This window comes from Nicotiana attenuata, unplaced genomic scaffold, assembly GCF_001879085.1.
Source record: "Nicotiana attenuata strain UT unplaced genomic scaffold, NIATTr2, whole genome shotgun sequence".
Taxonomy (NCBI): domain Eukaryota; kingdom Viridiplantae; phylum Streptophyta; class Magnoliopsida; order Solanales; family Solanaceae; genus Nicotiana; species Nicotiana attenuata.
This window is the reverse complement of record NW_017670316.1, coordinates 215,252-230,760: the sequence shown is the minus strand read 5'-3', so window position 1 is coordinate 230,760 and position 15,509 is coordinate 215,252. Positions and strand designations below refer to the sequence as shown.

Here is a 15,509-nt window from a genome sequence, read left to right as displayed (position 1 = left end):
GTAATGTAATATGGAAATGCGGGCAACAAGGCTCCGGCTATACCTCAAAATACAAAGTACATGATAAATAGATGAAACAGGAACCTGAAACGAAGTGGGGCTCTCCAAGTCAGCTGAAAGGATGATGCGGCACTAGCTGCGACCAACACTTCCTGCTATAGAAACACCTACATCCATTTAAAGACGTAGCGCCCCCGGCAAAAGGGACGTTAGTGCCATCGAATAGCACTAGTATGTATAACTAAGCATTATCTAGTTAGAAAGAACTTTCATACAATGATAAGGAAACAACAAGTATAACTCAAAAGCTTTAAACGATCACAACATTATCAATGTAAAAGAATCATACAATTTTCACCTCATGTTTCCATAGCCTTTAGTTTGGGGCATTTCATACTATTCAATATTGTTCGCTATACCACCGCTAGCTTGAGCAGAGTCCGATCATGACCCGATCGGCTAGGTTGCCTCAATTGAGACATATACTTCAATCTCCATTCCTTTTTCCCTTTTCTGGAATTCAATATAAGCACATTACCACCATGTGTGCGTCATGGTGTCCGATCACGGCCCGATCGGCTAGGCCGCCTTACCAAGGCGTTTCCCTTTTCCATCAATCATCTCAATTCAATCTTTATCTCACATATATCATTTCATAGGCACTTGAGGCAACTACTATCACGTCATATATTTGGCACTAGGCCACATTTCACATCATTTCCAATTTCATTGTTAGATTTGTAATTTAAGATAACATGTGCACACAGGAGCAAATAAATTGTAAGCATAGATGAGACTTCACATAGATGTCACAAAATGTGTAGCTTCAATCTTAATTTAAGGTCTAAGTATTTCAATACATGATTTGTATTTCTTGGACCTTTTCAAGTTATCAAGAATAGCACATTGATCATATTGAGACACATCTTTCACGCATGTAAGGTTGCAATCCCAAACTTCATGTGAAACAACAATCAATACAACAATTCAACTTTAATCTTACCGTATTTACACAAACAAGGACGGAGCTCAATTTTTATAAGACGGGGTTTTAGCCATGCATACCTTGTTTGAGCTTTCCTTAAGTTACTACAATGTTCCGGAAATTCTAGCAATCCCAATATACTTTGAGACATAACAAAATTGAACACAAATTAGGAAGGTATTCATGGTTTCAGCTCATTTGAGCATTTTATCAATTACTAGATGAACATCTTGATTTCAAATCTCTTTCACAAGTTTTCCTTCATTCCCCAACCTAATCTTTACTTATTTATGTTCAACAATCTTCTCACAAACCTAATTTGTACATGCATGTATACATAATGATATTACACCCAAGAATCATACCTCAATAATCCCATCTTATACCCAAAACTTGAAATTTATGTCTAATGTATAGAACCTTACCTCTTAGATGAAGAACTTGTGATTGGGTTCTTTGATTCTTGAAGATTGATGCAAGATTGGATGATTTGAATGGTTGGTTCCTCCTTCTCTCTCGAAAATGATCTGAACTCTCTCTAGAATGCTCATGAAATCACCCCAAAATGAACCCCAAAGCCTATATATTAAAATGGGGTCGGGTCATAAAAATAGGAAGATTAACCCTCCGAATTCGGGTCTGCGGTCGCGTAGTGGACCGTAGAATGGGTATGTTGGCCGCAAACGCGTCGCAAAACTCGATGCCCAAAGCTAGGCTACACTGGTCCAATTTGCGACCAAATTTGCGATCGCAGATCGGTTATTCGGACCGCATAATGGTTTTTGCGTTCGCATATCTGACACAGGATCGCATTTTTCTAGCCTTTGGTCATTTCATCATAAATTTGTGTAGAAATGTCCAAATGACAAACAGTTTGAAGCGCTAGAAACCAGACTTAAAGACCTTTCATTTGACAGGTTATTCATCACATAAAACCTTGTACATATTTAGATATGGTCGTCCAAAGTGGGGACTTGTGCCAACTCATTTGGAATTTTAGCCTATTATGAAATTTTTCCAATTTGACTTGGTCTTAGGCCTCCCATTAGACCACACATTACACATTATAAGGCTTATACACCTGTTTAACAAATCCAATTGATCCCTACCATGTTAATAGCATGTAGAATATTATAATTAGCCTACGTGGCATCACGAAATCCTAGATTACTTAGCGAAATTTTTTTCTGGGGCCATACATTCTCCCCCCCCCCCCCTTAGGATCATTTGTCCTCAAATGAGGAGTAGAGTCCGACTTAAACACTTCATATAATAAATCTTTTTTCTCACCTACCTCAAGTCCCTAAATTTTGACTAACTCCTAAATTTTTCAGAAATTTCGGCAGAGTCTCCTTTGTAACTAGTCCTATGCACCTGCTAGAGAACCACCAAAACCATCCTAAAAAACACATCCACAACTCGACAAAGCACCACAATGTTTACATCAATAACATGAACCTCAGCATTACAAGCACTACATTATCATAACGTCACCTGAACATGGACTGCATATTTTTAGATCATAACACCTATAAGCTACCTTTCAAGTCAAAGCTTATTGATATACAATCAAGCGAAAATATTTCCTTCCACAACACTTTCGGCCTTCAAGGTGGCCTCCTCGACTCGTGAGCTTTGCCATAACACATTCACGGAAGCAATCACAACCCCTAAACTTATCTAACAAGGATGACAGATAGACATCACGCATAAGCTAACTATCCATCAACATTCACCTTCAATAATTTACACTAGGAAGATACACAAATGATCTCCACCTACCTTCTTAGACATAGACATGTAAATACACAACATATATGGCGAACAACTATGGGGAAACTTCATACTCCTAGTGCGGCCTAATGGGGAATACACTTATGCTACCTTTATTATCAACTCACATAACATCTTCAGGGGAAAATATTGAGAATAACCTGTTAACCCTTCTAAACTCTAAATCTCTGGGCGAACCCTCACACTAAACCCTTGATGACTTTCAATAGTTAATCTAAGATGTGCTATCATAAACTGACCATAAAGTTACCTATCGAATATATGTGATCACACGGGGATGCTCCCTCATTGACATGTTTGAACTTCAATATCCAATAGATTTAATGCAATGAGGAGCAACAAAGTTCAAAATCGGGCTAGAATTGTTCAGGAACCCATTAATGTGCGGAGCAGAGTGTTTCATGAGGTTACATACTAAGAGACACGAGGATTTCTATTAATGATGCTGACATGGTTTAGTCCAGGTGACTACATCAATTATTAGACAAATAAGGCATAGGGGTAACTCGTACATTGGCAATAGGAAGCATTAAGGAGGAATATTCAAGCACGTGACCCAGTCGTCTTCTGGAGTGTAGGGAAAATCCGTTTATCAAGAATGAGAATACTCTGGAACCTTGAATGCGATATGGGTTTCAAAATACTGAAGTTGAATTACACTTTTAACATTAACTGACACAAGGAATCTATGCCACAAGCCCATGAGGATGAAAAGAAGTTGAACACTTGTGAGATTATAACATTTCAGACAGCTTAACCCTTCCTGATGATTGATCATATGTGAGAGAACTAAAGACACGACCACTTGTCTTCCAAATCAATATGCTCATGTTATGTGCAAAAATCTGAAGGCATCTAATCTTAACCTTTCACGAGTGAGACCACATAGCATAGGACATCCTACCATAGGGGTGAAATCATGTATTGGTTAGAGGAGTTCCAATGGTTGACTTAATGCTCCGGGAAGAAAGACAATTAAAACTCATATCCCTTTTAAGGAGGTGGAATGTCAGGGGTAGCAAAATTTCCTGCACATGACAATGACGTTGTCAATAATCCTAGAAGCCGAGTGAGCAGAAGGTCACGTAACCCATCCAATCCGACCCATTTAAGATAATTGAAAAGGGGACACACTTTAGTTTGAAATCATGGCAATTTAATCTTGAACTAAGGAAAATCATTACTTTTGAAACCCCGGAGACAAGCCCTCGTAGTCCTAGAAAATCGTCAACAATGGGAAGAAAATACTTAAAACCATTACGAGTTGGTATAAAACAAGGCCTCAAAGTGCCCACATGGATAAGTTTGAAAGAATGAGACGTCTTAATACATTTATCAGGGAAAAGTAACCTAGGTTATCTAGTCACATGGACAAGTAGAGCAGGTAGATGATTTTTTAGGAGAATATCTCATAAGGAGTGCGAGCAATATCTTTTTATCCTAACAAAAGGAACATACCCTCTTGACGCCATAAGGCATAAAATTAGATTCACGAGGAGAGTTACCAGATGAAAATAGATAGTAAGGAAGCACAACTAAGAGTACCGCTTGGAATCGACAAGCTTAAACAGAGTCGAAGACATTAGAAGTCTGTAGAAAAGGGGAAATTTGCCCACTCTCAGGGCACTTGTTGAGTACATAAAGTGAGGTTAATTAAATCAGATCATATAGTTGGATAACTAGTCGAGGCATTGAGATAATATCGCATTGAAGATCACGGGTAAACAACACATGATGCAAAACAAATGAAAAGAAAGTGATAGAGCCTTATGGAAGTAACCTTTACATTGTAACCACTGGGAATGGTGGTAATATAAAGCGATTACGAGAAGCTACATTTTTGAAAGAAGATCCTGTATGTAGTCATGTGATGTATAGCTCCAGACTTCAAAAAAAATCCAATTAGATTTAGCAACTCTACTTCACAAGGAAGCACTACAGTACACTTCTACACAACCAGCTATTACCAGCCAAATTGGGAGATGCTATAAGACTTGACTGAGAGAGAAGCTTTGGCATACGAATGTGTTACTAGGTGTATTTCTCCTTGGTAATCCCAAAACCAAAAGGCGAGAGTTAGACCGATATGCAAATCATTTGACTAGCACATGTGTAGATAACCCATTATCGAATGGAGATCATTCAATCTCAGCAATTGCGGCATGCTATCAACCCTTAATGAACTTGAAGTGATGTTCATAATGAGTCCTCCATGGATTTTGACTTGAGAAATACCTATATGCTAATGAAATACAGAAAGACAAGAGAAACAGACGTTGTGCTACGATAAGATAACCTCCAAAGGTGCGCTTGGTCTTGAAGGAGAGCCTAGTAAGGGTCCATACGAGAAAGGAAGTGTTACAATGACACATAGAAGAATATGTTCTCTCATGGTTATCGAACAGGTGTTGGGAAACTAGCACAATGAATTCACTAACTAAGGAACACAACTAACACATGTTGTGGAGGTGTAAAGAGAAAATAAACATGTGTTATAAGTTGGACATGCTTCTGCTATGTTAACTCCCAATTGCAGTACACGACCACGTCACGGGCAACCACAATACTAGGAACAAAGTGAGCTACTTACTGCGGGATGTCCCAAGTGGACACGAAAGTTATACTAAGATGGCGACACAAGATCTTCCTATGACGGGGATGTGAGGATCTAAATTTTTAGAGAGACTTTATGCACACGGTGACCATTTAGATTGACGTGCACTCAGGTGATAGGTTTTAAGTTATGCTCTTATGTTACTAGACATCGGGAAGCTCTCATGATGATATTCGCAAGAGAGTAGAGTGATTGTTCAAACCATATAAGCCATATACACAAGTGAGTAAAAGAGTGACTCGAGAAGGATCGCAACACTGGGATGCCTTATATGGAACTTGACACCACATAGGTAAATTTTATAACGGTGCAGGCATAGGCACAAGTGGGCAGATGTTGTCCATTTCAATAAAATATTCTGTAAGAAATCCATCAGGTATAGTCCCTTGTTATGAATTTAGGAAATGCAAGTCGGAAGTATTAATCCTAGAGTCATAACTCCATTCAAGGACACAATTATAGAACTTAATTCCACAAGAATGTAAATAAGAGGATTTGTAATAAAGTGGATTCACGAATAATGCGTCTCGTTCAAAGAGTCGATACATGCAATGTTTTTTTATTCAACATCTTGTTAAGGCCATGTTTATGAGAATTCTTCAATATAGATGTACATAGACAACGAGTGGACATTTTGATTTGACTCACTTAATGACTTTAGGTTGGTAGGGCAATAGCTTAATCGATACTTCTCGACTCCACATCCCTAACGTACGTAGGTAACAAACTGATATACTACATGATCTGGTGGTGCAGAGACATTAATAGGAACAAGGGTACTCCCCTTAGCAACAAGTTCTACTAATCCCTGCATGGCTTGATACATTCTCTTAACAAACGCTTGGGCAATCTCCCTTATATTCAATGGTGGGGGCATTCCCTCCTTTCTGCTTCCAAAATCATGAATTACTCATCTTGAGATCAAGACATAGAATGGAATTAGCTCCCTATCTTGAGCTCTACTGCACGATCTGGAGCATCAAAGAAGGGTGAAATTCCTAAATGTCCGAATAGCCTCCAACTTATAGATGTGGTCGACTACACACCGATAAGAAGGACTCTACTAGACACGGCTCTGAGACATCCTAGGACACTTTAAAACCTTAGGCTCTGATACCACGTTTGTCACGCCCCAAAAATGAGGAGCACGACCAGCGCTCAATCGAGTAAACCCGACTGAGCAAGCCTGTTAGGTTTCATTCTACCCAAAATAATTAATGAACAAATAGGAGATGAACTCCATTAATCATACTTAGTAAGTATTTCATTAACAACTTCCATTTTATTTCCATTAGCAGCTTAAAACATAATTATCAAATTATTACAAGTTTTATAAATCTTTGCCAAGCAGCAAGATTTCTAACTCAATTCCCAAATATCAAACACCACCCACAACCTGTCTACGGAGCCTCTAAGTACTACTGAAGAGTAATGTAATATGGAAATGTCGGTAACAAGGCTCCGGCTATACCTTAAAATACAAAGTACATGATAAATAGATGAAACAGGACCCCGAAACGAAGTGGGGCTCACCAAGTCAGCTGAAAGGATGATGCGGCACTACCTGCGACCAACACTGCCTGCAATAGAAACACCTACATCACATTAAAGACGTAGCGCCCCCGGCAAAAGGGACGTTAGTGCCATCGAATAGCACTAGTATGTATAACTAAACACCATCTAGTTAGAAAGAACTTTCATACAAAGATAAGGAAACAACAAGTATAACTCACAAGCTTTAAACGATCACAACATTATCAATGTAAAAGAATAATACAATTTTCACCTCATGTTTCCATAGCCTTTAGTTTGGGGCATTTCATACTGTTCATCATTGCTCGCTATACCACCGCTAGCTTGAGCGAAATCCGATCATGACCCGATCGGGTAGGTTGCCTCAATTGAGACATATACATCAATCACCATTCCTTTTTCCCTTTTCCGGAATTCAATATCAGCATATTACCACCATGTGTGCGTCATGGTGTCCGATCACGGCCCGATCGGCTAGGCCGTCTTACCAAGGCATTTCCCTTTTCCATCAATCATCTCAATTCAATCTTTATCTCACATATATCATTTCATAGGCACTTGGGATAAAAACTATCACGTCATATATTTGGTACTAGGCCACATTTCACATCATTCCCAATTTCATTGTTAGATTTTTAATTTAAGATAACATGTGCACAGAAGAGCAAATAAATTGTAAGCATAGATGAGACTTCATATAGATGTCACAAAATGTGTAGCTTCAATCTCAATTTAAGGTCTAAGCATTTCAATACATGATTCGTATTCCTTGCACCTTTTTAGGTTATCAAGAATAACACATTGATCATATTGAGGCACGTCTTTCACGCATGCAAGGTTGCAATTCCAAACTTCATGTGAAACAACAATCAATACAACAATTCAACTTTAATCTTACCGTATTTACACAAACGACAACGGAGCTCAATTTCTAAAAGACGGGGTTTTAGCCATACATACCTTGTTTGAGCTTTCCTTAAGTTACTACAACGTTCTGGAAATTCTAGCAATCCCAATCTATTTTGAGACATAACAAAACTGAACACAAATTAGGAAGGTATACATGGTTTCAGCTCATTTGAGCATTTTATCAAATACTAGTTGAATATCTTTATTTCAAATCTCTTTCACAAGGTTTCCTTCATTCCCCAACTCAATCTTTACTTATTTATGTTCAACAATCTTCCCACAGACCTAATTTGTACATGCATGTATACATAATGATATTACACCCGAGAATCATACCTCAATTATCCCATCTTATACCCAAAACTCGAAATTAAAGTCTAATGTATAGAACCTTACCTCTTAGATGAGGAACTTGTGATTGGGTTATTTCATTCTTGAAGATTGATGCAAGATTGGATGATTTGAATGTTTGATTCCTCCTTCTCTCTCTAAAATGCTCTCACCTCCCTCTAGAATGCTCATGAAATCACCCCGAAATGAACCCCAAAGCCTATATATTAAAATGGGGTCGGGTCATAAAAATAGGAAGATTAACGCTCCGAATTCGGGTCTGCGGTCGCATAATGTACCGCATAATGGGCATGCTGGCCGCAAAAGCGTCGCAAAACTCGATGCCCAAAACTGGGTAACACTGTTCCAATTTGCGACTAGATTTGTGATCGCAGATCAGTTATGCGGACCGCATAATGGTTTTTGCGATCGCATATTTCCAGCCATTGGTAATTTGATTATAAATTTGTGTAGGAATGTCTAAATGACGAACGGTTTGAAGTGCTAGAATCTAGACTCAAAGACCTTTCATTTGATAGGTTATTCATCACATTAAACCTTATACATGTTTAGATATGATCGTCCAAATTTGGGACTTGTGCGAATTCATTTGGAATTTTTGCCTATTATGAAATTTTTCCAATTTGACTTGGACTTAGGCCTTCCATTAGACCACACATTACAAATAATAAGGCTTATACACCAGTTTAGCAAATCCAATTTATACCTACCATGTTAATAGCACATAAAATATTATAATTAGCCTACGTGGCATCACGAAATCCTAGATTACTTAGCGAATTTTTTTTCCGGGGCCTTACATGTAACATTAGGGTGCGTTCGTGAACGTTTGGCTTGTGATGTGTGATGACTGGAGGAGGCTCTTTTTTGAGCAGAGGCTGTATGTTTCTTGGGATCCATATCTGCACAGAGGTGAAATGTGAGAAACATGGTAGGCAAAAATGAAAAGAAAACAGAAAAACAAAAAAAAAATTCCAAGTCTGTGACAGGTTATGCGATCACATAACCACTATGCGGACCGTAAATGTGTCACAAACTTTCAGACTGGTGAAATGATCTAAGTATGCGATGGGTTATGCAATCGCATAACTATTATGCGGTTTGCATAACCATTGCATACTTGATTGCTCAGAAAACAAAATCACAAAATGCGATCGCAAAATCCATCGCAAAGATGGATTTGTGATCGCAAAGTGGCCGCAATTAGCATGTTATAAAACTGGGTCTACTGTCTCAGTATGCAGTGACTTTGCGGTCCGCATATTAATTATGCGAACGCAAAGTCCCCGCATTTTGTCATCTTCTTCAGCCAGCTAGGGTTTACTTATGCGGCAGAAATGCGGACCGCATTTTGATTATGCGAGCCGCAAAATCCATCGCATCCAACGATTGAACTTAACCCTCAACAATGGAGGACCTAATTTCTACGACCCAGCACCCCAAAACACACTACATAAAATCACATTATGAACATAAATCTAACTACGAAACACAAACAAGAAGAAAAAAAGAAAAACAGAAACAACAGGAGAAACACGAACAAGAACAAATATAAAACTAAAGCTTGCAAAGATGGAATTGGGACAAGGAAAACATACCAGTGACGGGTTTATGAGCACACTTGGAAGATTAGTTCACGGATATTGCTTGGCGTACGTGATGCACTGGTAGTTTTGTCTTCTCCGTTCCTTTTCTCTTTTTTTATGTTTTGTTTTGTTTCTGATAATAAAAAAATTCTTTTTCTTTTTAATGAATGAAGAGATGCGAGGGATGTACCTAAGCTATTTGCAGTGGATAAGTCGCCGCATAACACACTATGCGACCGTATAAGTGTTATGCGGTGGATTCAAGTTAATTGCTGGAGGGCCAAAACTACGGTGCACTGTGCGATCACATAGTGGAAATGCGGTCCGCAAAGTTCACCACCTTCTCGCATTTTTATCACCAATTTTAGCCAAACACACTGTTTGGGTTTGCGACCAAAATGCGGTCCACATAGTAAAAATGCGACCGCATATGTGTAGCAAACTTCCCAAGGTGATTTTTCTTCCCTTTCTCATTCAATCTTACCCCATGTTTTGATCTTTTGAATCCCCTACCCTCTAAACCACACTTTAAATTGCTCAATTAAATCTATCTAACAAAAATTAAAAATTTAAAGGCCAAAAAGGGTGTTACCACACATGGGTTGCCTCCCATGAAGCGCTTGATTTAACGTCGCGGCACGATGAACTTGGTGTTCCTTAGGATTCACTCATTGGTGGGGCATGGACCATCTTTGAGATCCAACTTCTCCACCAAATGTTTTTCTCCATTTGTGCCCAAGTAGTGCTTGACTAGCTGACCGTTCACTTTGAAGGTTCGGAGCCCATCCTCCGATTCTAATTCTACAACACCAAAAGGAGAGACATTGACCACCTAGAACGGACCGGACCATTTCGATTTGAACTTGCCCGGAAACAATTTGAGCCTTGAGTTAAAGAGAAAAACCAAGTCACCCGACTTGAACATCCTCTTCAAGATCTTTTTGTCGTGGATGAACTTTATCCTTTCTTTATACACAACTGCACTTTCATATGCATGGAAATGGAATTCCTCCATTTCATTGAGTTGTGTTAACCTCAAATTTGCAGCTTCAGCCCAGTCCAAGTTCAACCTCTTTAGAGCCCACATGGCTTTGTGTTCCAGTTCCACGGGTAGATGACTAGCTTTTTCGAAGACTAACCGATAAGGAGAAGTGAAAATAGGAGTTTTGTATACCGTGCGGTATGCCACAATGCGTCATCCATCTTCCTTGACCAATCGGTCCCGTTTGCATTGATGGTCTTTGCTAGAATGCTCTTTATCTCCCGCTTGGAAATTTCAACTTGGCCACTTGATTGGGGATGATAAGGTGTGGCCACCATATGCTTGACGCCATATTTCACTAGTAGCCCCGTGAAAGCCTTGTTACAAAAATGAGACCCACCATCACTAAGAATGGCTCTAGGAGTGCCATACCGAGTGAACATGTTTTTATTTAAGAATGTAGTCACACTCCTTGCCTCATTGTTTGGTAAGGCAATAGCTTCAACCCATTTGGACACATAGTCCACAGCCACCAAGATATATTTAATCCCACAATAGCTCACAAAGGGACCCATAAAATCAATCCCCCACACGTCGAAGATTGCTATCTCCATCACAAAGTGCATTGGCATTTCATGCCTCTTGGAGATTGATCCTTGCCTTTGGCATTGGTCAAAAGCCTTGACCATTTGATTGGAATCATGATAGATCGACAGCCAATAATAACCACATTCAAGCACCTTAGCTGCCGTTCGATTTCCCCCATGGTGACCCCTACTGGTGAGCCGTGGCATGCCTTTAGAATTGGCATAATTTCGTCTTCTGGAACACACCTTCTGATGATGTTGTTAGCACAAACCCGGAACAAGAATGGTTCTTCCCAATAGTATTGCCTACAGTCTCTCAAAAACTTCTTCTTTTGATAGGATTCCAATCCCTCCGGAATATGGTCACTAACAAAGTAGTTAGCAATATCGGCATACCAAGGAGCAAAAGTGCTAGATAGTGCCAATATTTGTTCATCCGGGAATGCATTGTTGATTTCAAGATCTCCCTTTGGCCTCCCTGCCTCTTCAAGCCTTGATAAATGATCCGCCACTTGATTTTGCGTTCCTTTGCGATCCTTGACCTCGAAGTCAAATTCATGCAACAACAAGACCCACCGAATCAACCTAGGCTTTGCATCCTTCTTTTCCATGAGATAGCGAAGAGCAGCATGGTCTGTGTACCTTATTACCTTTGATCCCAACAAGTAAGACTGGAATTTCTCAAAGGCATAGAAAATGGCAAGACGTTCTTGCTCAGTCACCATATAATTGATTTGCGCTCCATTGAGTGTCTTGCTTGCATAATAGACCGGGTAAAGAACCTTGTTGTGACGTTGTCCAAGCATTGCTCCAATAGCTACACCACTGGCATCACACATGAGCTCGAAAAGAAGAGACCAATCGGGTGTGACAATAATAGGTGTCGTGGTGAGCTTTTGCTTCAATTCCTCAAAGGCTTTGAGGCATTTCTTGTCAAACACAAATTTTGCATCTTTCTCAAGGAGTTTGCACATAGGATTTGCAATCTTTGAAGAATCCTTGATGAAACGCCAATAAAATCTGGCATGCCCCAAGAAACTTCGGACACCCTTAACTGAGGTAGGTGGAGGAAGCTTGGAAATGATCTTGATCTTTGCCCGGTCAACCTCTATGCCATGTTTAGAAATTTCATGCCCCAATACAATGCCTTCATCCACCGTGAAAAGGCATTTCTCCCTGTTGAGCACAAGGTTGGTCTCTTCACATCTCTTGAGAACTTGTCCAAGATTGTTAAGACAATGCTCAAAAGAGTCGCCTACTACCAAAAAATCGTCCATGAAAACCTCTAGAAAGTCCTCAGCCATGTCGGAGAAAATGGACATCATGCATCTTTGGAAAGTCGCCGAAGCGTTGCACAAACCAAACGGCATCCGGCTAAAGGCATAAGTTCAATAAGGACAAGTGAATGTTGTCTTCTCTTGGTCCTCCAATGCTATGTTAATTTGGTTGTAGACGGAATATCAATCAAGTAAGCAATAGGGAAATGGTCCTTACATGTGGCACAGTTGAGCTTCCGATAATCCATACACACCCTCCAACCGGTCACTGTTCTTGTTGGGATGAGCTCATTTTTATCATTTTCAATTAAGGTCATGCCTCCCTTTTTGGCCACACATTGCACCGGGCTCACCCAAGAACTATCGGCAATGGGGTAGACTACCCCGGCATCTAACCACATGATGATTTCTTTCTTTACCACCTCTTGCATGGACAGGTTCAACCGTCGTTGGTGTTCCACACTTGGTTTAGTATCATTCTCCAATTGGATTTTTTGTTTGCAAAATCCCCGGGGGGGGGGNNGATCCCCTGGATGACTGCAATTGTCCATCCAATATCTTGCCTATGTTTCTTCAGGACATCCAACAATTATTCTACCTTCACATCATTCAACAAAGAAGAAACAATTACGGGTAAAGCATTATTTGAGCCAAGAAACTTATACCTCAAGTGTGGTGGAAGTGGTTTGAGCTCCAGTTGCGGTGGCTCGATAATAGAAGGCTTTGCGGGAGGACTGACTTTATTCTCCAAGTCGAGAGAGAGCTTCGCCGGAGCATACATGTAAGTCCCAAGCCCCTCCAATGCATTTACCGATTCCATATACCCTTCCATATCTTCACCATCAAAGTTCACCAAAATAGCCGCCAATGCCTCGTCGAGGCATTTTTCTTCCATTTTCATTTCAACCGCATCCCCTAATTTATCAACAACATCGATCACCCAGATGCTTTCATACTCATGAGGTAGTTTCATACCGTTGCTTGCTTGGATTGTAAACTCTTCATCATTCACACGGAATTTTATATCATTCAGTTCCGAATCCATTAGTGCTCTTCTCGTGGCAAGGAATTGTCTCCCCAAAATGATAGGGATCTCTTTGTCAACCGCACAATCAAGGATTACGAAATCAGCGGGTAAATAAACGATCCCACCAGTTTTTTTATGGAACGATCGGCCATTTGAAATATCATACTTGTGGGTCTTGGCATACCTAACCCCACTTCCTTATAGATGGCAAGAGGCATTAAGTTGATGTTAGCCCCATTATCACAAAGGGCTCTTGCAAAATAACGTGCCCCAATAGTACGTGGAATGGTGAAAGCTCCCGGATATTCTTTCTTTTGTACGGTGGATGTTGCAATGATGGAACTAACCTGGTGAGTCACGTTCACCACTTCATTCTTGGTGGTTCTCTTCATTGTGATCAAATCTTTCAAATATTTAGCAAATCGCGGCATCTCTTGAAATGCTTCTACAAATGGAATATTCACCGATAATTGCTTGAGAATGTCATAGAACTTTTCGAGTTTGCTATCATCAACCTTCCTAGCAAGTCTTTGAGGGAAGGGAGGAGGAGGTCTAGGAATAGGTGGAAGATTTTTTGGTGTCTCTTTTACCTTTTCCTTTACCTCTTCCCGGTTCTCTTTTTGCACTTGCAACTCTTCCGGAATCTTTTCAACTTCGACAACACTTGGCTCTTCAACCTCAACCCCTTGTTCGGACTCTTCTACTTCAACCACTTGTTCACTCTCTCCTTGTAGTAACTTCCCACTCCGAGTAGTAATTGCCATGATATGATAACTTGGGCCACTCCCACTACCCCTTGGGTTCACAATTGTGTCACTAGGGAGTGTTCCCTTTTGCTTTGGATTTTGTTCCCTAGAGAGGTCTCTCATTTGCATATCCAATTTTTGAATGGATTCGGTATGAGAGACAACAAGCTCGGTCATGTTCCTCATAGAAGTGTCGGACTTCTCTTGATTTTGCAATACCCGTTCAAGCATGCATTCCAACTTGGAATCACTTGAGGAACCTTTATTTGAACATTGACCCTTTGGAGGAACATATGGATTTGAACTCCGATTTGAGAAGTTGTTGTTGTTATTCCAATTTCCTTGATTTGAGCTACCTTGGTCATTTCGCCATTGTTGGTTGCCTTGCCCTTGCGGGTTTGGCCTCCATTGATTTTGTTTTCCTTGACCTTGGTATTGTTGTCTTTGATACCCGCCTATAGAGTTGTTGATGTAGTTTGCTCCCTCTAAATCTTCATTTGATATAGGTTGCACATCCTCCACCATATTCACCTTTTTTGTTTGACTTTCCGCGAACATTTTTGTCAACACATTGACATTTGAGGCAAGTCCTACGATTACTTGATCTCTCTCTTGATTCTCCTTAATTAGGTTGGTCAAGGAGGGAGAACCATATGCAATTCCACTTGTCCTGTCTTCGGACTGCCAAGCTTGATTATGTTGTGCCATTTTTTCAAGGATCTGTGTGACCCTTGTGAATGTTTTGTCCATAAAAGATCCGTCAGCGGCATTCTTGGCTTAGATTGGTTTATCTATACCCATGTAGAATTTTTCCAACAAGATGGAATTTGGAAAACCATGATTGGGATACCTCGCCAAATATAATTTGAACCGATCCCTTCCTCATGTAGATGTTCTCCCGGTACTTTCTTGAAAAAGAAGATTTTATCCCGGAGCTCAGATTTCTTACTTTGCGGGAACCATTTAGCTAAGAACGCCCAGACAAGTTCGGGCCAAGAATGAATGGAGTTTGGTGGCAGATTTTGAAGCCATTTCCTTGCGTCCCCAGCTAGTGAGTACTTGAAGCACCTCAACCTTAGGGCATCAGCAGTGACACTATTTTGCTTGTGCATCGCGCA

General features: G+C 40.2%; 1 protein-coding gene across 1 annotated transcript; it reads right to left on the bottom strand.

The window, feature by feature from the left end:
• Window positions 1-13,207: 13,207 nt before the first annotated feature.
• Window positions 13,208-15,099, bottom strand: LOC109237724. The gene is made up of 4 exons (XM_019404078.1): window positions 14,923-15,099; window positions 14,236-14,670; window positions 13,830-14,118; window positions 13,208-13,713 (listed from the first exon to the last, which is right to left on the bottom strand). Exons 1-4 carry the CDS (start codon window positions 15,097-15,099, stop codon window positions 13,208-13,210), a joined length of 1,407 nt encoding a protein of 468 aa, XP_019259623.1.
• Window positions 15,100-15,509: the final 410 nt, after the last annotated feature.